The following is a 26917-nucleotide window of genomic DNA, read 5'->3' as shown; positions in this document are numbered from 1 at the left end:
TGTTCAGATGCCCAAGAGTTCATCCAATCGCGTTTTCGGGTTTCCACAGAGTCAACTCTTAAGTGGTTGGATAGAGAGATGCAGTTCGATATTGAGTGCAGCAATCAAGTCATACAAATCATAGCCGCCATATTTGATAAGGTTAGCGCTTCAAGTACGAACTCCTTTCATTGCCCTAGTCACTCTAGTATCCTATTTCATCTGTAATGGCAGACGCGATGTGGCAGTTTGTATGGCAGACTCTATTGCTCTCGTTATGTGTCAATGCTTTTTTCTTTACAAAACGTGTGTTGTTCAAGAATTAGAGGAATTCATTCATTCATTCATTCAAACGCTAGCTTTGTAGAGGTAACACTTTACACATTTATTTCGTAAGTTTATGAGAATTTTAGGGGGCTGCTGTACAAAGTAGAACGGCTGTAATTGACATGGCGGCTTTCTCCTTGTTCTTCAAGATCTTGCCAATTTCGCGCAATTCCAAATCTGGGAGGAACAATTTTTGTCGTCATGCTATAGGGCAGTGCATAGAGAGTAAATTAACACTCTATCCTCTTGCGCGGGAACAAATTTTGTCTCTAAGAAGTTATATTTGCTGCACGCTTTTTGAAGCAAAAAGGTAGTCATTGTACGTACTCATCTAAGAGCAAAGCGCAGAAAACTGTAGTTTTCAAGCTTGCCACAATCGCAAAGAATTCGAAATAAGCGCTGCCTTAAAATTTTTTTGCCGGTTCACTGAGAAAACTTGGAGATAAGCTAAAACACGAGAGCTAAAGCCAGATTTCTAAGTTTTTATTTTCGAGTCATATTCTCGTGGAAAGAAAAGCGAGGTGTTAAATTTCACTCAATTATTCCTGCTTTTTTGTAGCTTTTTCCCTTCAAGGTGTTTATAGGTCAGTTTCCTTCAAATATCACAAAAATCAGGGGCCAAGCTAACATTTTTCTGTCTCATTTGAAACGCATTTCAGAGATAAAGATCCATGGTTGATTTTTTGAAATTTTTAATTTAATGAAACGATTAATTCCTATTTCTTACTTTTTGTCGAAGTTTTCAAAACGAAAGTTCGGGAAGCAAATAAGAATTTCTCCGTTATTTGACAATTTTCTATTGTTTCATCTGTCTTAGTTTAGCTTTTAATGGATATGTTAGGTCTACTTTAATATCCTGCACAATATAATTGATGCTAATTTTTTGTTCCTTAATTGTCAATTAATTGCGAAAATCACAATTACTTTTTAAATTTACAGCTGTCTTTCAAGTATCTTTTGACAGTGAAAATACACATTTATACATATCAATTTTGTTTAATATATCCCAACGCACTTTTTTGGGGGAGGAACTATATGTTTAACTGGGCTTTTTATTCAGTTAATTGTTCCCCATCGATATATTCTACATAGATGTGTGAGCGGTATCATTAGTAAGCCCGTCCAGCGTAGAATCTTTAATTAAAAATATTTTTTGAATTTCGTTCTTTCCAGGGAGTTGTCGAGGTTTGAAAGGTTGTTAAAATGTGGGTTTATTTGAATAATTTCCGTTTTTTGTTCACATTTCACGGATTTTTGAACATTTTGTCAGTTTTGCTAAAAATATATTAAAATTTTTAGAGGTAGTGATATTTTTTTATCTCTTCTTATTCTCCAAAGAAGGCTTTTTTCTTCTGCTTCCTCTGTGAGTATTCTGGAAATATAATTTTGTCGGTTTTCTGCTTATTCAAATCCATAATTATCCCAATTGCGTAATTTAATTTTGGTATTTTGAAAATTAATTACCAAAATATCTATTTTGCTAATGTAAGAATCAATTACGTGTTTCTCAAGGACACCTCAAATTGGAACAGCTAGCTATCAACTCAGGGTTCAATTAAAGACTCTATTTACGCGCAAGTGACGCCCATGAACTTATCTTATTCTTTCAGAGAAAAGATCATGCTTTTCATGGCTTCGACAAAATGTTCTCGTAAACTTTAATTAAATTCTTGTGTTTTGCTCACGTTTTTTTGTTCTTTTTGTAGTCTGAAGACCTTATATCAATAATCAGGGATCCAATTGGTTTCCAAATGGTATTATTGAACCTTTAAAAAGCTTTCGGTTGATACGGATTGGTTTTTTTGACTTGACATGTTTTCATTTTCAGAAAATAACAGCGAATTTTTGAACTTGGCCACTTCTTCATCTTATTTCTGTCAACTTGTTGCTCAGTTGCTTATGTTTTAAGTTGTCTATGTTTTCATTGTCGCATTAATGACAGGTTACAGATCAAATTATTGTTGTTAGAACACACTTTTTGACACTTCGAAAAAATCTGTCAATATCTATCTCTTACATTTTTCTTTTTGTGTTTCAATCCCGATGTGAGCCGCCCAGGGTTCAACGGCGGCTATTTTTGAGACAATTCCTTTGCTCTGTTTCCAAATGCTAGCTAATAGTTTTCATGACTTGGAAATTAATTTAAAAAAATACAAACCTATTTTTTTTACCTTTTGTTCTTTTTGTCTACTTGTTACCTAGTCTTCTCATTGACGACAGATCCCTTATTTTTATTGTGAAGTACATGCGGTTTAATTTAGGTTTTACTTGATGCTATTTTGACTTCGTTTAAAAAGTTTGTTTTAAAAATAGACATTGAGTTTTGGTCGTTTTCTATCTCTTCCTTAATCAGTAGACAATTAGTTCAAAAATGTGGACGAGTGGTGTCGGAAAATTGTGTGCAAACAGACGTTACCGAGCCTGTTTGTTATTATGAGCGTCAAAATGGTGTATCTGTTTTTTACAATCTTAACCCTATTTTTACCCTCTCAACCCTATTTTTACTAAACAATGCTCTGTAAAAAAAAGAGTCGTTGGAAGCTAATTCATTGCATTTATTGTGACAGCTGGTACAATATCACATCTTTGCCTGCTGTATTTGAATGTTATAGGTGTATGCTGCCCTGGAACAAACGAGTGGCTCTTATACAAAAGAGTTGCAGAAAACAGGTGGGTGGGTTAACTTCGCTGTTCGACATTGTAACCTTCAACTATGCCGATATTAGAGAAACCATCAAATTCACGACAACGAAAAAATTTGTTTGCCGTTTTGCGTAGTAATTTGAGTTGAATTCGGTTCAATTCAATTAATACTTTTTGCTCTTCGCATTATTAAATGGTATGTCATAATTTTCGGATCTCTTCTGGTTATCTGCATCAATTTAGTTAGCATATGCAATTTTGGAACTATCCCCCGCGGGTGGAGGGGCAGAATAGATCTGACAAATTTTATTTTGCCAATTGCCTTTTGCTAATTGTTAAATAGTAGCCACCTTTATAACAACAATCTCTACAGGCACTCGAGGGTCGAAATTAGAGGTCTTTCTCCATTATAGACCCCACAGTTGTTATGATGGGAAAGACTCGAAAATTGTCTACGTCAGCAATGTAATATTTATCATCAGACTGTGCCGGAACGGGCATAGCCCTCGGAATTCAGCAGTTGCAATATTGTCTTGTTTGCTGGTTGCACGGTGAATGCTGTTGAATATAGGCTGTGACCCCGAAGAGGGTGTGGCATTGGTGGAGCAATTTGAAAGAGACAAGGAAAAAATGAAACTCACATTACAGGAGGAGTTGGAACAACTCAAAATGGCTTACCAGGTTGATATAACACGCACTTGCTATTTTAATAAAACGATACTCTTTAGTGGCATATTTCTCATCTCCAGTTCTTATATGAAATTCCAGCAGATAAAAATGAATAAAGGCACCAGTATAATGCAATGCGTGTTCTAAAGTGGTTACATGACTCTACACGGTTACTCTAAAAATGGTTACTCAAAAAAGCAATGAGGCAACTGTTGATTGAGACAAAAAATCACATTTGAGTGGATAATTCGTCAAATTTGTTGTTCGAGAATCCGAAATCACAAAAAATTACCGTTATAGGTCGGCTTACTGATTTAACGGAATACTCAGAGATTTTTGATATCTTATAGCATTCCAGACTCAATGGAAATCATTTTTTCTCTTGTAGAAACAGCTAAACAAGAAGAGCAAGAAATGGAAACTGAGAAGAATTGAGGAGAGATCAGAACAAGAGAAGCTGCGTCAGCATGAACAAAGAATAATCAGGTTAATTTAAAAAAGTGCACTTCTATGTTTAAGTAACAAGAACTTTGTATTCCATTTTCCAATTTGATCTATGAACGAAATCGATTTATTTTAAAGGTAATTTTGAGAACTCTTCAATCGAAATTTTTAGTACAATTTGAGAGCTATATCAAGCCGACATCTCAGAAGCTATTATTTTTGCGCTCATCATTTCCCCGCTTTTTTGATTTCAATAAGAAGTTACATCTGGAGAAGTGATGTTAATTACGCTGAAGTAGTAAAGGGAGTAATTTTGGGCGTGAAGTTTTTTCAATTGCTTCAAAAGGAGTGAGGTTTTGTTGCGCCAATGTGATTTATACTTTCTTGATAATTCTCCAAGAATGCTACTTTTATATATATATATATATATATATATATATATATACATATATATATATATATATATATATATATATATATATATATATATACATATATATATATATATATATATATATATATATATACATATACATTTGCTTTCTTTGCTTATGGTTTCTGATGACTTAAACATAATTTGTTTTCAATAAATTGTAGTGAACTTTTCGGTTTCGCCCCTATTTGTATTTCTTTTCTGTCACTAAGTTTCATATATGACATCCTTAATCAGCTTTTAATTATTTGATTGAATGAATGAATGGACAAATTCATGAATGAATTTAGTTTCGTATGACAGTATCTGTTTATTGGTATTTGTGACTTAACACTACTTTTTTTCCAAGTGTCGCACGTATTTTAGTTATTATAGCTTTTGTCTTGTTGTAGAAATAGTAAAAAGATTTTATATGCTTTCCGAATGTTAAATAATAGAACGTCATGGACTTTAATCTTCAGACTTTTTCTAATTAGTTCCTTTTCTTCATATATATGGGTTATATACTTAATTTTGAATAGTTTTTTCTTTGCAGTTTTCGGTGGTTAGTATGAGAGTCTTTCAACTCTTGAGATTTTAATTTATATCTCATTCTCAATTTCAAGCAGCTGAACTCAATCAACGGTAATTGAATACTAAAAGCCAAATGATAAGTGCGCCAAAAATTAGTGTAGTTTTTTTCACTTTAAATCTTTATTGTGGTGTATATATAATAACCTCTAATTAGATTATTTGCAGCCCCTTGTGAGTTTCTTAGTCCCATTCAGCAACCCTCCCCCCGAATGGAGCAGGCTGCAATTGATTAGAGCTCAAACTAGTCTTTCGAGAGCAATTCTTCGAACGTTAGTCGCTATGTTTTTGTTCAATTTTATCAACAGGATTTCTTAAATGACTTTCCCAGCCCATTCTTTTCTTTGAATTGTAGGTCAGGACTTAACCTCCTATTTTTTATGCGTTTAACTTTTTTGTTTTGAATAAGTCACAACTTTCATGTTTGGCTTATGACTTACCTCGCTCTCTGTTTCAACTGGATGGAATTTAGAATTAATTCAGCAAATTTGTGCAAATGCGTTCAAGGTCCAAGCGAAATCAAAAGAAACCGAATAAACCAATAACGTCCGGGTGCTTTTACTTAATGTTTAAAGACTTAGTGCATTAAGTTATCAAAGTAATTTAGAGTAAGCTACTAACGGGCATTGGTAATAAGCTCATTGTTTTCCAATTTAGTGGTTGAATTCACCATATTTATCGAATATAATCTACAGACCAAATTAAAAAATTTTTTCACTTAGAAAAGAAATTCGGCTGTCGTCATTTTTTTCATGCTTTCTCTTACTGCTTCGATCCCAAGGTCGATCAGTGGGTTCAACGACGGCTATTTTTGAGCACTCTACGAGCTATATATTTTTTTATAGATTCAACATTTGGTATAGATTATGGTTTATTCAATTGTGGAGGGTTATAATCTTCCGTGGGGAAAAGAAAACAGTCCCTGACAAGGTATATATTTCCAGACTTATAATCAATTTTAGAGCAAATCTCGTTTTAAGGGCTTTGGTTGACGAACAGCTATCTTCTGTAACTAGCGACGACCTCAACTCCAGCAACCAACTGTTACAACAACGTGAACAGCTGCTGGCCTCTATTGAGTCTAACATTACAGTTCAGAAACTGAAGAGCCAAAGACAGTTAGAAGAGATGTTGTACAGGAGAGCGGAGAAAAAGGTTGACAAAGTGGTAGCAGAACAGCTGCAAGAGATTGAGGTAAAATTTAATTACTGTTATGCAGTGTAGGAGGCTTGTGAGGTCAAACATTTTTGAAGAAAATTCAATAACAGTGATGGACCCCTTTAAAGTAGTACGTGATCATTTGCCATTGATAATTTTGCACTTTAATCACGGTAGAAAGTCAATTACCTTTGTCGATTGGGGGGGGGGGGGCTTGCCGTTCAATTTTTTATTTTATGTTTTATTTCAGATGTAACACAGAAAGCCTTAACCCTCCCCCAAAGCGGTGTATAATCGTATCTATGACTGTATTCTTAATAGCCGCCGTCAGCCTCTCAAACGGCTATTATTTAGGCGCTCTCCTTTTTCTACAATTCAAAGAATTTGAATTGTATTGAGGCGCTGTCTTTTTTAAGAACTGTTCACACATTTTCATGATTTTTGAAGTCAAATTGGAGTAGTGATTTTGGTCCGCCGAAACAGGAAGCGGAGCGAAACAGCGAGTGGTTTTGAGACGTGAAATGTTTTCACTCTAATTTTAAAGTAGAGTGAGAAATTTTTTCGTTCACATGCGGCAATTTCACTTTGATTTTTACTGTTTTTTCGATTTTTTGGATCAGATTTTTTTTCTAAATGGTTTTCCCAATCCATTCATAGTTCAATCTAGGCCTAGTTTTTTTGTTTGGATCAAATTTTTCTTTCTAGCTTGTGTGGTTTTTCGTTCACATGCGGCATTTTGACGTTGATTTTCATTTTTTTAAAATTTTTTAATCTAATTTTTGTAGAAATTTGTTCCCAATTCACTCATAGTCCGTTCTAGGTCTAGTTTTTTGTTTATTCAATGAAAATTCTTTGAATTGTACATCCGGACTTGTCCTTCTATGTATTTTTAATTCGCTTTTCCTTCTGAGCACGTTTTTCGTTTTACATAAGTCACGATTTTCACGTTTGACTTCTGACTTACTCCACTCTATGTTTCAACTAAATGGATGTTAAATTCTTTCATGTAACGAATTAAGCATTATAGTGAATACGGTCAAAAGAGCAAAATCAAAAGAGGCGGGATAAACCGATAAAGCGCGGTCATTAAGTCATTGAGAATTAGTTTATCACACTTGATTAGTGTGTTTGCTAGCTGATATCGGTATTAAGCTGATTAGCTCTCAGTTTAGAAGCTGAATAAATTATAGTTTTAGAATCTAACTGAAACTGCACGCCAAATTAGAACACTTTTTGACACTGAAAAAAAACAGAAAAATAATTCTGTCAATTTGTCTCTTCTTTTTTTCTCTTTCTGTTTCAATCCCGATGTGCATCAAGCGCGTCAACGGCGGCTATTTTCCGGCAATCTGCCGGCTCGGTTTAACACTTTCAATTTTGCATACAAAAACACATTTTTCATTTTTGGCGTTGTTTACAATAGTAAATAAAAACGAAGTTTGCACATTCTCATTTAGAAACACTTTTTAAAAATCAGTATATGTAGCTAGAAACAACATTACAAGCCTTATTAATGCACATGGCGGTTTCAGGATCCTTATCGCCATTGACAATAACTGTCTATTGACAATAACTGTACCTTGCTTTAGAAAATAGGCTTCCAAATAAGATTTCAGAGCTTGCAACCTCAATTCAATTCAAAACACACGTTTCTTTGTTCAAAAAGTCGAATTCAAAATAACATTTTTGAGATTCATTTAGATTCAAAAATACTTAAATATAATTTTTGCTCATAAATAATACCCCTTGCGATGGCTGAGCGCTAGTTGTATTCTTCCGTATTAGTATTTGCATGCTGTGTTGAAAGTTGTGAAGAAACCTTTGTATTATTTGAGAGCAGGATGCGATAGAGACTTTGTCTTTTTCAGGCGCGAGAATTACGGAAGAGCTTTGAGACTGAAGACATGTCTGATGTTGATTTTGTGCGATCTCTCATCCAAGAGAGGAGTCAGAGGACAGCAGCTGGGGCCACCTCGGTACCAAAGAAGAGGATCAACGAGATGCTGCTGAAGATAGAAGAACAGATGGTGAAGGAGAGACTGGAAGGGGTCAAGGTATGCGTGCAATTTCTACACGTCCAGAACTAGTTGTAGGTTAGGTTTCTAAGACGGGTTCAGGGGTCTCCACCCTTGTGATTTTGTGTCTGCATTCCTTTGCTGACCTTCGATGAGAGATTGCAATTTCCACATCTGCACATGAGAGTCCATCTGCAGGAGTTAAATTCGTCGTATCTGCAGACAAAGATACAATATCGAGATTTCTTTTTTCATTGGTATCGACTGGTCGCTAGCATGGGCGGTGCGGCGTATTTGATTCATTAACTGTCGCTATACACAAAAAATGTAATGCCTATTACTGATTTTTATGATATTTGACAATTGTTGTGGCTAGTCTGGCCTCGTATCGGGTATTCAAGCCATTATGCAAAAGAGTCATCAGTTTGTCCATGCTAGTTTCTGACAAAGATCCTGCCATTTTTGATAGTCGCGAAGCGATAGCTGAGGCTATTATTGGCCTTCTCTTGGTTTTTACGATTCAAAGAATTTGAATTGTATTGAGGCGCTCTCTTTTTTTTACGACTCGAAGAGGAGTATTGGAGAAGTCATTTTTTTAATCAATTTTATTGGAGTGATTTTTGAAGCCGGAAATGAATCGCGTGAAAGTTTGGATTGATTTTGGTGCTGAACAAAAGTGAAGAGCGGGGCGAAAAGAGAGTGCTTTTTGTTCATACCGCTGTTTTTGAGAGAGCGAGAAATTGATGTGTGAAAAAATTTTCTCTAAGCGAGCGAATTGTTTTTGTTCACGTGCGGCTTTTAAAAGCAGTTTTTTGCAACTTTTGATGATTATGAGGTTTGATTATGATTCTGTATTAGTTCTAGGCTTGTTTTGATAGAAATTGAAGGTTTCAAGTAGTTAATTTGAGTTTAATGCTAATTTGGAGGTTTTGATCAGTTTTGCTGATTTTTAGACGAAATTTAATGATATTTTGACTGTTTTTGTTGTTTTGATGCTTCAAGTGAGATTTGAATAGAAGCTTTTTACTTAAGGAATATTGAGTTACCAATTGACTAAAGTTTTCTTGGTATAAATCATTTTTTTTCTTAGGAAAATTGACAGAAAAATTGAGAAATTCCAAACCTTTTTTTATTTTTTTGCAGTTTTTCTTTTTTTTAATCTTAGGCAAGCTTCTTAGCCTATTATGACTTGCCCATTGTTTTGCGAGTTTTTCATTGCTCTTATTACAAAGGAACTTTTTCCGGCTTTATGTTTCCTTGTACTATTAAAAAAAGTCATTAAGTTTTTCTAGTTTTTTTTGTTCAATTTGTTTTTGAATGTCGTTTCTATTCTTCCTGAAATTTTTTATGGCATTTGTGGAGATTCAGGGTTCAAAATAGTTGTTCTAGTTGTTTAGTCATAAGTTTGAGCAATTTTCTCCTTCGAGTTGTTTCCGGAATTCTTCCGGCTATGTTTTTTTAAGATCTGTTCACACATTTTAATTATTTTTGAATTCAAATTGGAGTAGTGATTTTGGTCTCGCCGAAACAAGAAATGGAGGGAAAAAGCGAGTGGTTTTGCGGCGTGAAACTTTTTTGCTCTAATTTTGTGTGAGCAAATTAGTAGAGTGAGAAAATGGTGACTGAACAAAAATTTGCTTTCTCGCTAGTGGTTTTTTGTTCACATGCGGCGATTTCATTTTGGTTTTTACTGTTTTTTCAATTTTTTGGATCGGATTTTATTCTAAATGGTATTCCCAATCCATTCATAATTCATTCTATGCCTAGTTTTTTGTTAGAATCAAATTTACATTTCTCGCTAGGGGTTTTTTGTTCTCGCTAGCGGCATTGTGACATTGATTTTCTGTTTTTTTTTTTGTTTTTTTTTGTTTTTTTTTGTATCTGTTTTTTTAGAAATGGTTTTCCGAATTAATAGTCCGTTCTAGGTCTAGTTTTTGTTTAGTCACTGAAAATTCTTTGAATTGTACCTCAGGACTTGTCCTGCTATGTTTTTATTTATTTCGTCGTCAAGATTTTTGTTACGACCATATGACGTCACAACCACTTCAAATCTGCTTTTTGTTCATTCGCTCATGAAATTTCAACTGAATTGCGTGCGTGACGTCATTTTTTACTCTTAGTGAAGCTAGTTTCTTTGTTCATTCGCGTGATTAAATTTTTGGTCACACGTGACTTACCTCACTCTCAAAAATGACTTCCTCACTTTGAAATTGACTTTTCTTTGCTTTAATTCAAAGAGATAAGGTCAAATGAGTGTGTGCCACTCTAATTGAAGGTTATTTAAGAGCGGCAAATAGAAACAGCAATAAGTTATACAGATTCTTAATCAAAATTTAACGCCTCAGCCCTTAATGAAAAGAATAAGTTTCTTTGTGTCTGTCTTTTTTACCTTCTTTTTGAGACTACAGATCTATGAAGCTATTGCGGCTATTTTCTGGCAATTTGCCAGCTATGTTTCTTACTTTACAAGGATATCTAGAAGCTCTTGTTGTCGCAGAAAGAACTGATAATTTTGTTTGCACAGATAAAGTTGAAGTATAGTTTGAAGTATAGTTTCGTAATGTCAAACTTGTCATTTTTTTCTTTTACCTGTGTGGATAAAAATCTGTATATTTAGACACAGGAAGAGAAATTGGCAAAATTTTTGGCCGCGCAACAACTTCAGAGCGCTAGAAAGGTGAGTGAACGAGGATATGTCCCAACACTTATACTGATACGCCCACTTGCCACAACAACCTGTACCACAACCAACATTAAGTATACTTTCTATATAAAAAAAATCAAAATTAAAGGTAAGTGATCATTTATTTTGCTATTATAAGGGACACAAAGATTATTTGTGTCCCTCCCTCTCCTCTCCCTCCACCTCTCCCTCTCTGTGAAAACTCATCCGAAAATAACGCTAGCATTATACCTTGAAATTACAAATAATATTTGCACGCTTGGTACTTCCATGTGAATATTTTTTTGCTTTAGCTTGCGACTATCGAAGCGCATCATGATCGCCTGGTGACATTAAAAATGTGCCTTCTAACTCAAGTTGGCCACCAGCACTCACTTGCTACAGCATCAGCACTAGCGGCATTAGAGGCACAGTCACCAGCCACAAAACTGATCAAGGAGTTTGAGGAGGTGAGATATACTGGATCACGCTTTGTGTTTTTGAACACTAATGAGGGGATTCCGATCTTGAAAGATACAAATATTGGCTTTGATGGCCTTGTTTGGAGGTGTTGTATACCACGGCAGTTTTCATTGAGCATTTAAATTTCTCTGTTTACCAAGTTAGAGTCACAAGTCAATTAGCTTTCATGAACAGTCATTCGCGCCATGTGAGTAACATTAACAAAATACTTATGCTGAAATGCTCGCGTAGTTAAAAGTCAAATTGGGGTTTTGTAACGGGGAAATTGCAAACTATGAATAACATAGGAGTATCAACGCCAAACCTTAGATGACCTAATGGAATGAGATTTAGTGCCTTCTGAATGAAATTATGCGTATAGGTTGTGGGGAAACTAAGTATAAAGGAAATTGTTTCCTTTTACAATTGGCAACAACAATTGAGGATGTGTTCTGATACTTTAAACTTACGTTTGAAGCTTTTTTTCACTTGTGTAATCGATAGAAAAAGTTAGACCGATAATCGAATTATTGCAAGAAGTATGTATTCCGTTGCAAGACTGGTGGCAAGATAATAAATTTATCAATCACTACAGGGTGACGATGTCAGCGGCCCTAATAATTCAGCTGCATTTTCTTTGAAATTAGCAACGAGGGCTCAACGCAGTACAAAACCATCATATCGTATCATGCGTTATCAATTTTTGTACGTATATATAATTGAAGCTATGTGACAAGTTAAAAACAACTTTGACACAACTTGCGTTGTTCTGTTACTTAGTTTCTATAATAATGTATCTCATGTGCCATTTTTAAGGCTTTTTTGAGTTAATCTAATTTTCAATTCAACACTGGGCATTGTAACTGATTCGACACCTGTTTTAATTTTTTAAAATTATTTCAAATATATAAATTATTGCGAGTTCTGCTAGTTGTTTTCTTTTTCTGTCACCGAGTGTCACTAATGTCATGTCTTCAGGTTCGTTTAATGAGTAATATTTGAGTATATGTAATCGTTTTTTCGTAGCTAACTATTTTCTCGACTTTGACACGACTGCTTTTATAATGTTTCTGATTTCTTACATTTGACCGGTTTTTTTGTGACTATTTTCTTTCTGTCACATAGTCATTAAAATAGGCCTTGTTTGCTCTCTCATTGGAAAAACTGAATTCATTTAAGGGTTTCTCTTTACTGCTAATAATTTTATTGAGTTTGGCAACATTTATTTTAAAAAGTTTGAATTTTTGAGTATTGTCTGCATTGGTTGTTCCTTTATTTACGTGTCCTCCAATTTTTATTTTTTGTTTTATTTGAAGTTGATATTGCTTTCAATCTATAGAAATAACAAGGAAGTTTGAAGATTTTATTTATCTTTGTATTATTAATAGCCGCGTCCTCAATTCCAGGCGGCTATTATAGCGCTCCTAATTTTGTTTTTACTTCGTCTAACAGATTTTTGTTTCGTCTTAACCTGACTTCTTGGAATTGACTTTTCCAATGACTTACCTCACTCAAAAAAATGACTTCTGAACTCACTTATGGAACTTTAAATTTTTTGAACATTTACTTGTTAAAGGTCAATAGTGTGCATCTAAGTAGTGCCAAACATATATGCCCTAATTCTTGATTATTAGAGTCTTAAGTTTTTGATTTCGAATATTAATTTTGGGATCTTCTCCGTTTGTGCCCCCAGTACGTTATGCGCCCCCCAGTTACAGAGCACGTGCCATTACATAGTAATTCCTTATGTAAAAAATATTGCACGTGCATCTGAGGGGGTGCAAATAATATGCGCCCACTAAGCTGTGGGGGCACAAACGGAAAAGATCCTAATTGTGAAAAGCCGTATTAGGGCTTTCTCCTTATAGAGCTTATGTGTCTCATAAAAATGACAGTCCAAAGATAACCCAAAAAGTCTAGTGGTCTATTAAAGGACTGGTGGTCGATCTGTCTATCTAATCGCTTTAGTTGTTTCAATTCATGGAAGGCCCCAAGCGTCTATTGTGGCTATTTTCCGGCAATCTGCAGGCTATGTTTAAATGGCTTTGATGTCAACTTAATTTCAATGAAATAGTTGAAAAAGGTTTTTTGCCAAATTTTTATCGTGCTTTTGCTTTGTCTGTCAGTTGTTTTCTAAAAAGTTGTGAATTGCTGTCTAAACTCCCATTATGTAAAACTGTTTCGAAGTTGACTTTATTGGAGTTAATATCTTCGACAATCTTATTTTACTCAGAGTGAAATGAAAGTAATTTGTTCTCAGATTTTTGGTAGTGTTCTATTTACCTTCGTGGACTTGTTGGTTTATGACTAGTTCATTATCTGAGGCTGCTCTACTAATTAGGTTGGTAGTGTTGTCTTCTGTTTATTGTATGTTCAATTGTTTGAATTGTATTGCAGGACTTGTCCTGCTATGTTTGTTTTATTTCATCAACAGGATTTTTGTTACGACCATATATGACGTCACAATCACTTCAAATCCGCTTTTCGTTTCATTCGTTCATGCAGTTTCAACTTAATTGCTTGCGTGATGTCATTTTTCACTCTTAGTGGAGAGTCTTGTTCGCGTGATTAAATTTTCGGTCACACGTGACTTGCACCACTCTCAAAATTGATTTTTCTTCACTTCAATTGAGTGAGATAGGGCCGAGTGAGTACGTGTCATTCCAATTGAATTGTATTTGACGACAGCTACTAGAAACAGCAATAATTTAAAAAGATTCATAATCAAACTATAGCATCTCAGCCTTAAAAGAAAAGAGGTTTCGTTTGGTTTGTTTCTTTTACTATCTTCTTTAAACTGTAGATCTAGGAAGCTATTGCGGCTATTTTCTTGCAATCTGCCAGGTAAGTCGCAAAGTTACTCGTATGATTTTATATAAGAATCCTAATATAGTCGTCTTTTCTTTCATAGTTGTGTCTTTTCAATTGTTTTTGAACAAAGTTTGAAGCAATTATTGCAAATGTATGTCTTTTTATGCAGTTTGTGTTTCTTTTATGCACCGTTTTTGTGTTTTTTTCTAGAACATTTTTTCGGTTTAACTTCTCAAGTGACTTTTTCATGCTTGACTTTTTGATTTTCGAGTGTTCTAAATTGCTATTTTTCAGAAATTAACTTCGTTGCTAAAACAAAAGCGATTGTAAGATAATGTGTTGCAAGGCCAGATAGCCGAGTGGTCAATGCTGCAGTCTAGTACCCAGGAGGTTGCGGGTGCGAACCACTCCGTAGTAAACCGTACGCTTCACATAGATACTAACCTAGTCACTCATAAGCAGTTCTATAGCCCCTTCCCCATCATTGTTATTTTATGTCCCCATAACAATTTATGGGTTGTTGTATAGCATATTACGATGTAAAATATAGTACGTGAGATCGAGGGAGTAAAAGTTATATTCCCACTAAGCGGGAGAGGCGTGGGCAGAATGGATCCGGTTGACGCCTCTGACTTTAATTACACTCTAAAAATTTATCGTGTGAATTCAACAAAAAATCGTGTATTTTTACCCGATTTCTCGCGTAAAAAGAATCACACGATAAAAGGTCGATTTACACGAGAAATCATGTAAATTTACACGATTCTCTCGGGGTTAATCTCAGGATTTCTCGTGTGATTCACACGATAAATCATGTAAAATTCAAACGATTTCTCGTGTGTTCTCAACCAAATTTTCGTGTGAAAACCACACGATTTTTCGTGTGAAAACACATGAAACATCGGTTTGAAACACACGAAAAATTGCATGAAAATTACATGATTAACCGTGTAAATCTTACGAAAAATCCTGAGGTTAAGCGCGAGAGAATCGTGTAAACTTACACGATTTCTCGTGTAAATCGACCTTTTATCGTGTGATTCTTTTTACGCGAGAAATCGGGTAAAAATACACGATTTTTTGGCCAACTTCACATGATTTCTCATGTAATATTTTTTTCGGTTCAGCAACCGAAAATTGGCTTAGAAATCACTAGAAATGAGAGACAGTGGTTCAGTTTAAATACAAATTAGGGCTTCAGTTGTAGAACTGGAAGTAGAAACAAGTATTGGCACGAAACGCCTCGGGTTGGTCAAAATTATGGCCCAACTGCGAAAACAATTTCTCAGAAAAATACAACTAGAATGCCTCAACTGGTCATTATTATGGCCCAGTTTTCATGCCAAAACCCAGAAAGAAGAGACGTCAAAGCAATGAACATGGCCCAACTGCATGAACAGGGAAAAAACAAATAATGGCACACGTTTCATGTTGGTCATAATTATGGCCCAACTGCGAAAACACTTTCCCAACTGCGAAAACATTTTCTCTGAAAATTACAAACAGTATGCCTCAACTGGTCAGTATTATGGCCCAGCTTTCATGCCAAAAACCAGAAAGAAGGAAAGTCGAAGCAATGAACATTGAAAGTTATTTGTAATTTTAGAAAAATCTGTACAAGGTTGAATTGTAGAAATGACGTTGTGCTATTTTTACGTTACTGTTGTCTCGAATTCAACCTCCTAGGAAAGTTGATCATTGAACTATCAGTCTCATGCTGATTTTAATACCTTAGCAAACAAAATTGAATTAAAAAAACTTGGAGTTGAATGCCTAGAGATGCTGGGAAATGCAGCTAACCTAAATGAAGAGCTTATGGGCACACATAAATGAGAGTCACAGGCTTAGTGAAATTTGGAATTAAAAAGACGGCTAGTCAAAAGCATCCAAAACTGTGACTTCAGTCACTCTTAATGCATACTATGGCTTCAAATGTAGAACAGGGAGTAGAAACAAATAGTGGCATAAGATGTCTCGTGTCGGTCAAAATTATGGCCCAACTGCAGAAAACTCTCCAAAAACTACAAACAGTATGCCTCAACTAATCATTATTATGGCCCAGTTTCCCTGCCAAGACACGGACAGAAGAAAAACCAAAGCAATCAACGAAATACCCTTGAAAGTTACTTGTAGTTTTAGAGACTAAATTCACAAATTACAGTAGTTTTTGAGCTTTACGCCTGGTACAAGAGTTTAGGCTAAAGAAGAAGCTATCATGGAATCCACCTTAAGAGTAAGCTTACCTTATTTCCTGATACTTTTGTATATGTCAATTTACCATCATTGAGCAACAGTGACGATTGTGATTCAGTTTTGCTCATTTTTGTGTTGTTTAGCATTATCTGGAACGTTTTCAATTTTTTTTATCTTCACTCATACACTTAAGCGCGTGATTAGAAAGACAAGCCATCCTGGAGATTTTTACAATCAAGCGACACCAACAACAATAGAAAAAACTTTAGTTTCAAGACAATTGTTTGGAAAAAATAATTTTGGACAAAACAACATTACAACAGCATCTACAAACAATTGTTTCTAGAACATTAGCTCGTTACAGGAAGTTTGGAAGTTTTTATGCATTTGTTAGCAAGCTCGCGAAGTTATTGAAGAGGAGTTTATTTCGCAAAACGATATGACCATAAATACATTTCTGATCGAAGCATCGATGTATGGAATAGCAGTGATAGTCGAACAGAGAATTGTAAGAAACAAATTTGGTTACAGGGGTTTCGGTTGTCAGATAACTTCTGGAAGTATTTGAATATTTGAATATTTCAAGTGTATATCCAAAGAAAACCAATTGGTTCGCCACTCGCAAAATTTTTTCAATTTTCAAAAATACTGGCATATCGGTGCTAGGATTGTAATTGATAATAATAACATCAAAAATTTTAAACCATATTCCCAATGTTTTTGCTCTCTTGCATTCATATACAACGTTTTCAACCAGGTTAAAATTTTCTGCAAGAATTTTCACATTTTCTTTCGAGAAAATAATCTCACAGGGAACCAATTTTCCAGGACCAAATTCAGTCGCCAGAGAATCATCTGACGACGACCAGTGCACATATTGCTCCAATTGGTGTCTGTTGACCATAGTCTTGCAAATATTTTTAAAATTGCACACCTGATGTGCGAGACGTTTAAAAAACTGGTGCTTTCTTTCATATTTTAGCACACACTGGTGGATGAAAGGTCCGGATTGCTGTAAAACAGTTGGGTAATGGATTAGGCGATGCTGCTTGAAGATTACTGGTTGGTGAGGAAACAGCTTTCTGAATTTTTGCAGGTGCTTTCCTGTTAAAAACACAACATCCCTTTTAAGGCAAGCAAGAAAAAATACACAAAAAGACTCAGAAAGCGTAGAAGTGTTCGGAAGCAAAACCAATTAATGCTACTTACTAATTTCATATGACAATATCACTAGGTCAGCTTCCACGAACGATGGGGACAGAAGTAGAGAGACCAAATCAAAGTAGTGAATTAAAAATTGCCAGAGCTCATCTTGTTGTGGAATAAGGTCGCACAAAATAATAGGCAGGAACCTGTAGAGCGTGAAGATTTGATCTGTTTTGCCCCGTACACTGTGGTCTTTCAAATCTTTGAGCCTGCATAAATCAACCACCCCTATTTAGGTTATGTAAAAAAATATGAGAAATCTTTTGAGCAAGTACTAAAGTGTATTGGAAAAGCTGATTTGTTAGTTCTTTTCTTCTCTGAACTTAAATAAATGAGTCACAGCGATTAGATAATCTGACAATATCAGAAAAAAAATTTCTTACCTATTTAGGTCAATTTCTGTTGGTTTGCCGTCAATCTCTGGACCGTAGGCAAAAGACTGCAGCCTATAATTAAGAATATCAATGGAGATAACTTTGCGACTGACTATCAGGTCGTGAATCACTAGTTTCAAAGTATATTGAGTTCCACCTTCAAATAAATCATGTTGAATGTCAGCTGTCCCATTGCGGTATGCACTAAAGTACTTCGTTTCTAGGTGGCACTTTGCTCGAACACCTTTTGACGGTTGGCGGTTTAATTCAGCTTTTTCAACGTTTTTCTTGAAACTTTTGAAACTGCGCAACAAACATTTCGATTGGTCAAAGTGCTTATTGAAATCGTCAACAGTTGTCAGACATCTTTCGCAGCAAAACGATTTTGAGAAGCTCTTTACAAAACCTAGCGCCGAATGATACTCAGCATTATCAGCTACAAAAGTGAATTGAGCTCCAGTGATAGTAATTTTCGTACCCTCATCAGTTACGACATTGAATGGTTCTTCTAAGCTCTCCAAATCTTTACTGATTCTAGAAAGAATCATCTTGTAACCATAGCGTTGCAAATCTAAGGTGTTACAGACCGCAGCAACGTTAACTGCACGCGCTTGCTGCGTCAACCACGGAGGAAGATTTTTAAGAATCCAATAAAAACAAGTAACTTTGTGTATGGTTCTGCGGGACCCAATTGGGTTAGCTGGTTCGAAATTATCTGAGTACAATTGTAGGCTCAGCTTAAATGAGTGAGGGGTCATCTCCACACCTTCAGGTTGAGGCAGTTCAAATGGAGTTCCATTGTTTTCAAACGACTTGGCCTGCTGAATATCGATTAAAAGACCTTGGTCAGTAACTTTTCTCAAAAGTTCGTTGTAACTAAAAATCTGATCCACCACTTTGTCATTTTTTAGGAGCATATTTTTCAAAACTTTTGAAATGGGGACAAAATAGCAGGCTTGTTTTACACAGACTTGCATTGGGCGGCCAAATTTGAGTCTGGTTTCCTGCCTCGTGCCGAGAACCACTTCTTCTTCAGATACATAGTTGCTTTGTTTCCGCAAAAATTTTTGGAGGTCATTGCTATTTTTTATAGTACAAAATTTACTGTTGTGAATAGCACTACATAGAAGCTCGAAATTTTCCGAGCAAAGTTCAGAGGGAGCAGCTAGGGAATTTTCAATAATTTGAAAGATTGACTCGAACAAAAGGTTGAAGTAGCTCCCAAATTGATCAAGGAACTTGAATGCGTTGCTTAAAGTTACTGAGGAAGATGATAATACACGTAAAAGAACTTCATCACCCGCTTCACCTCGGGCAATTTTTTGGATGATTTTAAGGTGTTTTTCAAAAGTTTCCACTGTCTCATTGGGAGTTTCTGACTCTGAAACGAAGTTTTCGTTCTCCTGCAAGAACTCATCGGATTGTTTTGTTTCTGATGAATGACTTCGGACAATATGTATCCGAAGGCACTTAGGCGAGGAATAAAAACGAGGACAGAAAAGACAGAAGAAGTTTTTATCAAAACTGTGGTCTAGTGAAAGGTGCATCAAAAACTGCTGCAAACTTTTAGTGATTACAATACAATTATTTTGTCTGCACAGAGTGGACCGTTTTTCCGTTAGTGTTTTCTTTATTTCATTTAGGATCCTTTTTTTGATACCGAAGGTACTGCTATATTCGAAGGCTGTCTTTTATTGAGGAATGATGAACTCTGAAGTTCCAACACCGCATCAATTTCACTGTCAGAAGATTCCCAGCTTTGTTGAGAATCTTGGAGCCCACTAGAAACACTTTCTTGACTAGAAGGCGCAATTGACAGAGCTTGTGAATCCCAAACAGCACTGGAAACAAAATCTGATTGAGAAATCATCAGTTTGTTTTGAATATCTGGCAAATGTTTGTCAAAATGACGCACAAAGCTTTGACAGAATCGAAAAAGGTGTTGACAAACAGGGCAGGGAATTTGCGCCTCGAAACGATGATGTAGCTTCATGTGATACATCATATCAGCCACATCAATGTTTTCTTCGCAAATTGTACATTTAAGGGAAAATTCCTGCCTTTGTTCATTCCCCCAGAAAGTTTCGTAGTTCTCAATTCTACGTTGTGGGCGCCCAGTTGATTGCCTTGCCAATGCATTTGAATTTTGAGAGATAGAAATGTCCTCTACGAGAGCACCTGATTGCTCCATGAGCGGCAAAACTCAATTCTTTGAATTCCCGTCATCTATGTGGACTTGGTCTGACATTAGTGGTTGTTTCTCTTGAGAGAATGAAACCTGCTGACGATTAGAGTCCAATGGACGACTGCTGTTTTTTGTGGAGCGACTTTTCTTTGCAGCGTGGAGATCGCTATGTGGACACTGGCATGTGTTGATATCTCCATGCAAAAAGTATTTTGCACCGTAACTGACGCAGATTTCTTCTCCTTGAGCCACGTCGCTAAGGTTTACCATACGCACTATTCCCATTTTTGACTTGTGTATTTTGAAGGCAACATTGGGGTGACAAGAATGATTAACAAAAGAGATTGGTCCCAGCATTATTCGATTTTGATGAGTGTATTGGCAAACAAATGTTGAAAAGTCAAACTCAAATTCTAAAGCTTCCGACAAATTTCCAACAACTCCTACTAATCCAGAAACAATTACACCTTTTTTTATGTTTTTGTTTGCAGTTACTGAGAAACCACAATAACCGCGGTCAGAATCACTCACGAACTCATTGATAGATGGTTTATAGTCTACAGATTGAAAGGAAGTTGTATAACTCTCCTCAAGAAAACGATACAGGCTATCTTGGTCGGAAAAATCGATCACATTTTCTGCAGCAATAGCTTTGTGACTTCTTACTCAATCTCTGTCAATTAGTGATTCAGTCAGACGAAAGTCAATTGACGCCAGTAGTTTGTAATTATGGACAGTTGACTCAACTCTGGCTGTAATTTCGGCCGCCGGCATTTTAAGGGAAATTGCTTTTCAATTAAAAGGTCAATATTATGGCCCGTTTTGAGCAGAAAGCAAAAATTTCCCGATTGTTTCACTCGAAATATCAAAACTTCTAAAACAGAGCGAACCAGGAAACTTTGCTGTCAACCTGAGAAGATACGCATGGCGAGGAAAATGTTTTAAAAACTTGCAGGTCATTATTATGGCCCTGTCTACGAGCAGCAAATAAGTCACCATAGAAGAGATCTACATTTTATCAATCTTTTTTCATGAACAAGATGAACTAATTGAAAACTAGCACGTAATACAAAAGTAAGTTCAAACAAGTCTGTTCACTGATAAGGACATATATGGTTTAATATGGTTCACCCCAAAAATCAAGTCAAATTCATTTAATTGAGGTTTCTGTCTCAATCGAAACTGTAGCAGAATGACAATCTCCAATCTTCATTTGCACGTTCTCGTCACTAAATCTGCAGGTCATTATTATGGCCCTGCTACTAATATCTGCATTACTCTGAAAAACAGAAGCTGTGTTACAACCAGTTTAGGAGGAGAAGGAGAACAGATCATGGCGAACGGAAAAAAACTGATTTAAAAGGTCGAATTCATAAGTAAAAGACATCTCAAATAAGCTTGTCAAAAGAAAACGCAACGATTATTACAAATTTAGAAGAAGTCTTAATTAATAAGTGAGAGAAAAGAATAAATAAGACAGACTAAAGCTTAGGAGTGATAGTTTTTCTTCTTCAGTCTTTGCAAAAACTTGAGCGTCCTTTTCAGCAAATCCAGCGTTTTAACTTTAACAAAAACTTTTCAGGGCCTGGTTATTTATTCACCCAATGAAGCACAGCAGTTTCAGAGTATTTAACTTGAAGGTCAATATTATGGCCCTTCAATTTTCAAGTTGGCGTTTTTTGGCCCAAACAAGGTTGAGCTTTCTATTGAAATCCTCCATTGCGGGTACTGTTTTGGGAACTGGCTTCTTCCAAACATACTTGTCAAAGTATGACCAGATAACAGATATTGAATTTGGGTACTTGAGGTTGAGACAAGTGAAGTACTTGTGACTCAACTCAACTGCATCAATCAATGTCGGGAGCTCTGCTAACTCGCGTCCGCAAACAACGTAAGCCTACAAAGGTTTTTGGTTATATCAATTAAGTGTCAAAAGGTAAAAGATGAACATTGTATAAAATACCTTGATAGAGCTTTGCACAATGGCTCCATTACAAAGATTCCATATACCCGCAAACTCATCAATATTGTCCTGGTCCAAAACAAAACTCTTTAGATCTTTTAACCGATATTTAATGAACTGGAATTATCTTACAGTTGTTTGGCTGATAAAATTCAACTTCATTCTGCATCTCGACTCCGTGTCACTGACACGACTGCTTCCAACATTCCTCTTTTGGGAAACAAGATGAGGCAGAAGAAGTAATGCCTTGACGGTTGAATTGTTTTCTAGAAAAAAACACTAGGAACTTTGGAGCAGCCTTTCCCTGACTAAGAATCGGATGAACGTTTTCATACCTTGCAAGATGGCCTCAGCTTCAACTGGAAGCTCCTCATCTTGCTCTGCCATGAACAAAATTTTTTCTCGCTCTTCTTTGAAGAGGATTTCGAATGGTTTCTCAAGATCGTTTTTCGTCCAGCGTTTATACTCAAGGTCAACCTAGGCAAAAAACAAAAAGAACCTTCTCTCCACTTATTTTTTTAAAGAAAATTAACCAACGTGTAGCATATCATTAAAGGACAGTCCAATGACCGAGCAGTACTCAGTGATATCGACGGCCTCTCTTGTGTTCTGGAGTAATTCTTTCCTCTGACAAAACGTCGAAGCACGTATATTTTCACTGGACTGATCGGTCCTCGAGAAAAGTCTCTTTAGTTCTGAAAGGTCAGCAGTTTTCACTACCCGACTGCCCGATGCGCGCTTTCTCTTACGAACGTTATGCTGGCTGTCTATCACAACTAAAAACCAAGAAGTTTGGGGTAAGAGATTTCTCAACTAAAACCAAAGGAAATCATGTTTATTACCTATGTCATCGTTAGACTCATCGGAGGGCGGTAAATTCTCTTTCTCTTTCATGCGCATGTTACGTAATTTGTGCTCGAAGATGCCTGATTGAGGAACTGATATCCCATCTGCAAGTTTATGCGACGGCTGGAAAAATAGGCCCTAGAAGCAAAAAAAAAACGGTCACACGCATTTAAATGAGCAATGTTTTTTATTGACACTAACATACGGATACTTTTGTCCCTCAACAACATAAGCCGGAAACAGGTCCACGCACATTTGCGCATAGAAGCATTTGATTGTTGTGCTCGGCCTGCAGCCGTGGAGCTAAAAAATTATGAGGTTTAAGGTATCCCGAAGCAGTATTGAAAAAGACGAAAGAACACGTCGTTAACACAAAAAGAAAAATACCTCCACCATTTTCTTGCACACCGTGGACGCCAATTTCATTTTGTGGCCCTCAATTTCTGGTTTGATACCTCTTGTGAGCGCTCTAAGGTCTTCAAGCGAAGCCGGCTCACGCACATTAATTGACTCAGGCGTAATGACCGGAGTTCGAATCTGCACCGGGATACTTCCCGCTGAGTTGACGGCTGGTTTTTGCTTTCTCGGTGTTTGCAAGGGCGCAGCAGGTGATTCGGTGCCCGTACTAAGCTTATTACGTACGGCATAAATGACTGCGATAGGCAACCCCATTTTTTCCAGCCTGTCGTCCGGTAATTGCTCGAAGGATTCCAATTGCAGAAAATTCTGCCTAACAATATTCAGGAGTTGTCCTGTCTGCTCGGTGTTGTAACCCAACGTCTTCACAATATCAGTCAAGGACATGATCTAGGAAAAAAAAGTTGTAAACCCAGAAAAAGGCAAACCCATGATAGCTGTGATAAGATTATTTACTCCAACATTAATGTTCCTCTCAGATTTTAGTTTTCCAATAAAGGCTTAGAATTCTACGCCTACGAATAATTAGATGAGGCCACTGTTGCGTCGCTTCCGTAGTTTCTGGAGCAAAACTGAATTTAGACAGAAAAATAATGAAGGTCAATATTATGGCCCTTCATCATTTTTTTCATGGCAAGAAAACTAACTCTTTTCAATCTCAAAAACAAAACTGATTACACAAAGTTAAAAGAAGATCAGGATTATGTCTCTTCTTTACTTTGTGCAACAGATCAGCAAACTAAACAAGGACAAGCTTTATGCCGGAAAAATTAAACTACAATGAAGGTCATTATTATGGCCCTTCCTTTTTTCATGGCCGTAAATCTAATTCTTTTAATCACGAACACACAAATGATAGCACAAAAAAAGAAGATCATAATTATGGCTCTTCTTTGCTTTGTGCAACAGATCAGCAAACTAAACAGGGGCAAGCTTTACGCCTACGAATTTAAATTATAATGAAGATCAATATTATGGCCCTTTATTTTTTTTCCATGGCAGTTAACCTAACTCTTTTCTATCTCAAAAAGACAAAAATTGGTTAAACAAGATTAATATAAGATCTTGATTATGGCTCTCATTTATTTCTTGCAAGAGATCAGCAAACTGAAATTAGGCCAGCTTTACTCAGAAAAAAATAAATTATGATAAAGGTCAATATTATGGCCCTTCATTAATTTTATCATGGCAATAAACCTGATACTTTTTCAATCTCAAAAAAACAAAATTCATTGCACAAAGTTACAAGAAGATCATGATTATGGCTCTTCTTTACTTTGTGCAACAGATCAGCAAACTAAACAAGGGCAAGCTTTACGCCTACGAATTTAAATTATAATGAAGATCAATATTATGACCCTTCATTTTTTCCATGGCAGTAAACCTAATTCTTTTCCATCTTAAAAAGACAGAATTCATTGCACAAAAATAAGAGAAGATCATAATTATGGCTCTTCTTTGCTTTGTGTATTAGATCATCAAACCAATTAAAATAAAAGTACCGGGGTCCATGTTTATTCAGATTAAGTCAATTTCACACATTTTATTGAACAAAATTAACAGCAAAGAATCATAGGTCTGTGACTATTCATCGATCGATTCTTTTTGCAAGCACTTTGATGGGTTGTAGCAGGAAAAACGCTTAACTTTGCAGCAACTTTTGCACAAGGTAATTTGAGTTGACTCATAAAACAGCTCTTCGCACACGCAACATTCGAAAGACAGATCTTTTGTCGAACCCTTATTTTTCTTGATTATGTAATCTAGATATGGATACTTCTTTAGAAAGTTCAAGCACCAATCAACGCCAGCTATCTCTTTTTGAAGCCAGGATCTAGGCATAACCACTTTCTCCTGTAAGGCTGTCTGGTACGCAATTTTCCTAACTTCTGTTCTGGATTTCGCGTCCACAGATTTTCGGAACACATCTCTTGCAATCTGTGCTCTCAAAATTGGCCTCCTTCCTCTGCTGAGAACCACTTTATTTCTTTGAACGCGTCTCTGAAGGGTAGTTCTCGGTATTGAGAACATTTTCGAAGTTTCTCTTATAGAGGTTCCCGTTCTGCGGATATAAGACAACACCGATCTCAACAAAAACTGACCAAACTTTCTTTTTCTTGTGCATACGTAATGCCTGACCATTTCAATCTGCAAAGCACGTCAACTTAGTTTTGTTATTTCTATATTAACTTTCAAAAAGGACAAAGTTATAAAGATGTGAAAATTAGGAGATTAAGGATAGTAGAAACTTTTTGACCGCGTAATATTTTTTTCCACAGAACCAACATAGGTACAAGGTGTTGTTGTTTTTGCATTTGAACCTGTGGACGATCAAAGGTCCGGAAAAAAGACAAGTTATTAAGATTTTAACAAAAAAAGATGCTCTGATTTTGAAAAACAAGATTACCTAATTCTTCTAACATGGAAATCTAGAAAAAACACAATCCAACGTTTGTTTCAAATTGGGCATCACAATAGACCTACAAAACCGCTAATTCAACAGAAATTGGCTAAAAGCTAACACATTTCTCTCTGGGTAGCCAAACGTTGTTGGAAAAGTTTTTTTCCCTGGAAAAAGCAAAAAGGTAAAAATTTCTAAAAGGTTTGCAAAACAAGTCAATTCTGTCAGCTTATTCACACCAATTCTCTCTATACAATTGGTATTAACGAACTATGGCCAAAAATAACGGAAAAGTTTCATAAAGAACGAAATTTTTGAGTCAAAAAATGAGGAGAGAAAATCGAGCGGAAAACTTTCGACCACAAAACATGTTTTTTGTTCTACAGAACAAACTGAGATAGAAACTGTTGTTGTTTTCGCATTTGAACACGTCTATTAATGTTGACTAACACCTTCTGATGCTCAAATATCCAAAATAGACAACTGTGAGGTTTTACCAAAAAGATGCTCTATTTTTTGAAGAATAAGAGTACTTAATTCTTCTAGCATGGAAATCTAGAAAAAATAGAATTCGAGTTTTGTTCCGAAATTCAGCGTCACAACAGACCTACAAAACGACTAGTGCAACATAAAACGGCTAAAAGCAACCACATTTCGCTCTGGGTAGCCAAACGTTGTTGGAAAAGTTTTTTTCCCTGGAAAAAGCAAAGAAAAGGTAAAAATTTCTAAAAGGTTTAAAAAACAAGTCAATTCTGTCTGCTTATTCACACCAATTCTCTCTATACAATTGGTATTAACGAACTATGGCCAAAAATAGTGGAAAAGTTTCATAAAGAACGAAATTTTCTAGTCTAAAAATTAGGAGAGAAAAGCGAGCGGAAAATTTTTGACCACGAAATATGTGTTTTGTTCTACAGCACAAACTTAGGTAGAAACTGTTGATGTTTTGGCATTTGAGCACGTCTACTATTGTTTACTGACACCTTTTGACGGTCTAATATCCGAAAAAAAGACAACTTAGTGAGATATTAACAAAAAAAGATGCCCTAATTTTGAAGAACAAGAGTACCTAATTATTCTAGCATGTAAATCTAGAAAAAAAAATAGAACTCGAGTTTTGTTCCATAACTGAGCGTCACAATAGACCTACAAAGCGACT

General features: G+C 35.9%; 1 protein-coding gene across 2 annotated transcripts in view; it reads left to right on the top strand.

Annotated features, from left to right (window-relative positions):
• The window catches only part of LOC142337613 (uncharacterized), a 116602-nt gene that overhangs the window by 46289 nt on the left and 43396 nt on the right, over positions 1 to 26917 (top strand). For both annotated transcript variants that reach the window (XM_075386964.1, XM_075386966.1), the window contains exons 19-26: positions 8 to 141; positions 2919 to 2976; positions 3521 to 3630; positions 4007 to 4104; positions 6046 to 6259; positions 8092 to 8277; positions 10856 to 10915; positions 11215 to 11370. In XM_075386964.1, coding sequence (XP_075243079.1) covers positions 8 to 141; positions 2919 to 2976; positions 3521 to 3630; positions 4007 to 4104; positions 6046 to 6259; positions 8092 to 8277; positions 10856 to 10915; positions 11215 to 11370 — 1016 coding nt within the window. The remainder of the gene's footprint in view (positions 1 to 7; positions 142 to 2918; positions 2977 to 3520; positions 3631 to 4006; positions 4105 to 6045; positions 6260 to 8091; positions 8278 to 10855; positions 10916 to 11214; positions 11371 to 26917) is intronic.

Source organism: Convolutriloba macropyga, chromosome 4 (genome assembly GCF_964194025.1).
Source record: "Convolutriloba macropyga chromosome 4, txConMacr16.3, whole genome shotgun sequence".
NCBI classification, from domain to species: domain Eukaryota; kingdom Metazoa; phylum Xenacoelomorpha; order Acoela; family Convolutidae; genus Convolutriloba; species Convolutriloba macropyga.
The sequence above is the reverse complement of the archived record's forward strand: the minus strand, read 5'-3'. Positions and strand labels throughout refer to the sequence as shown.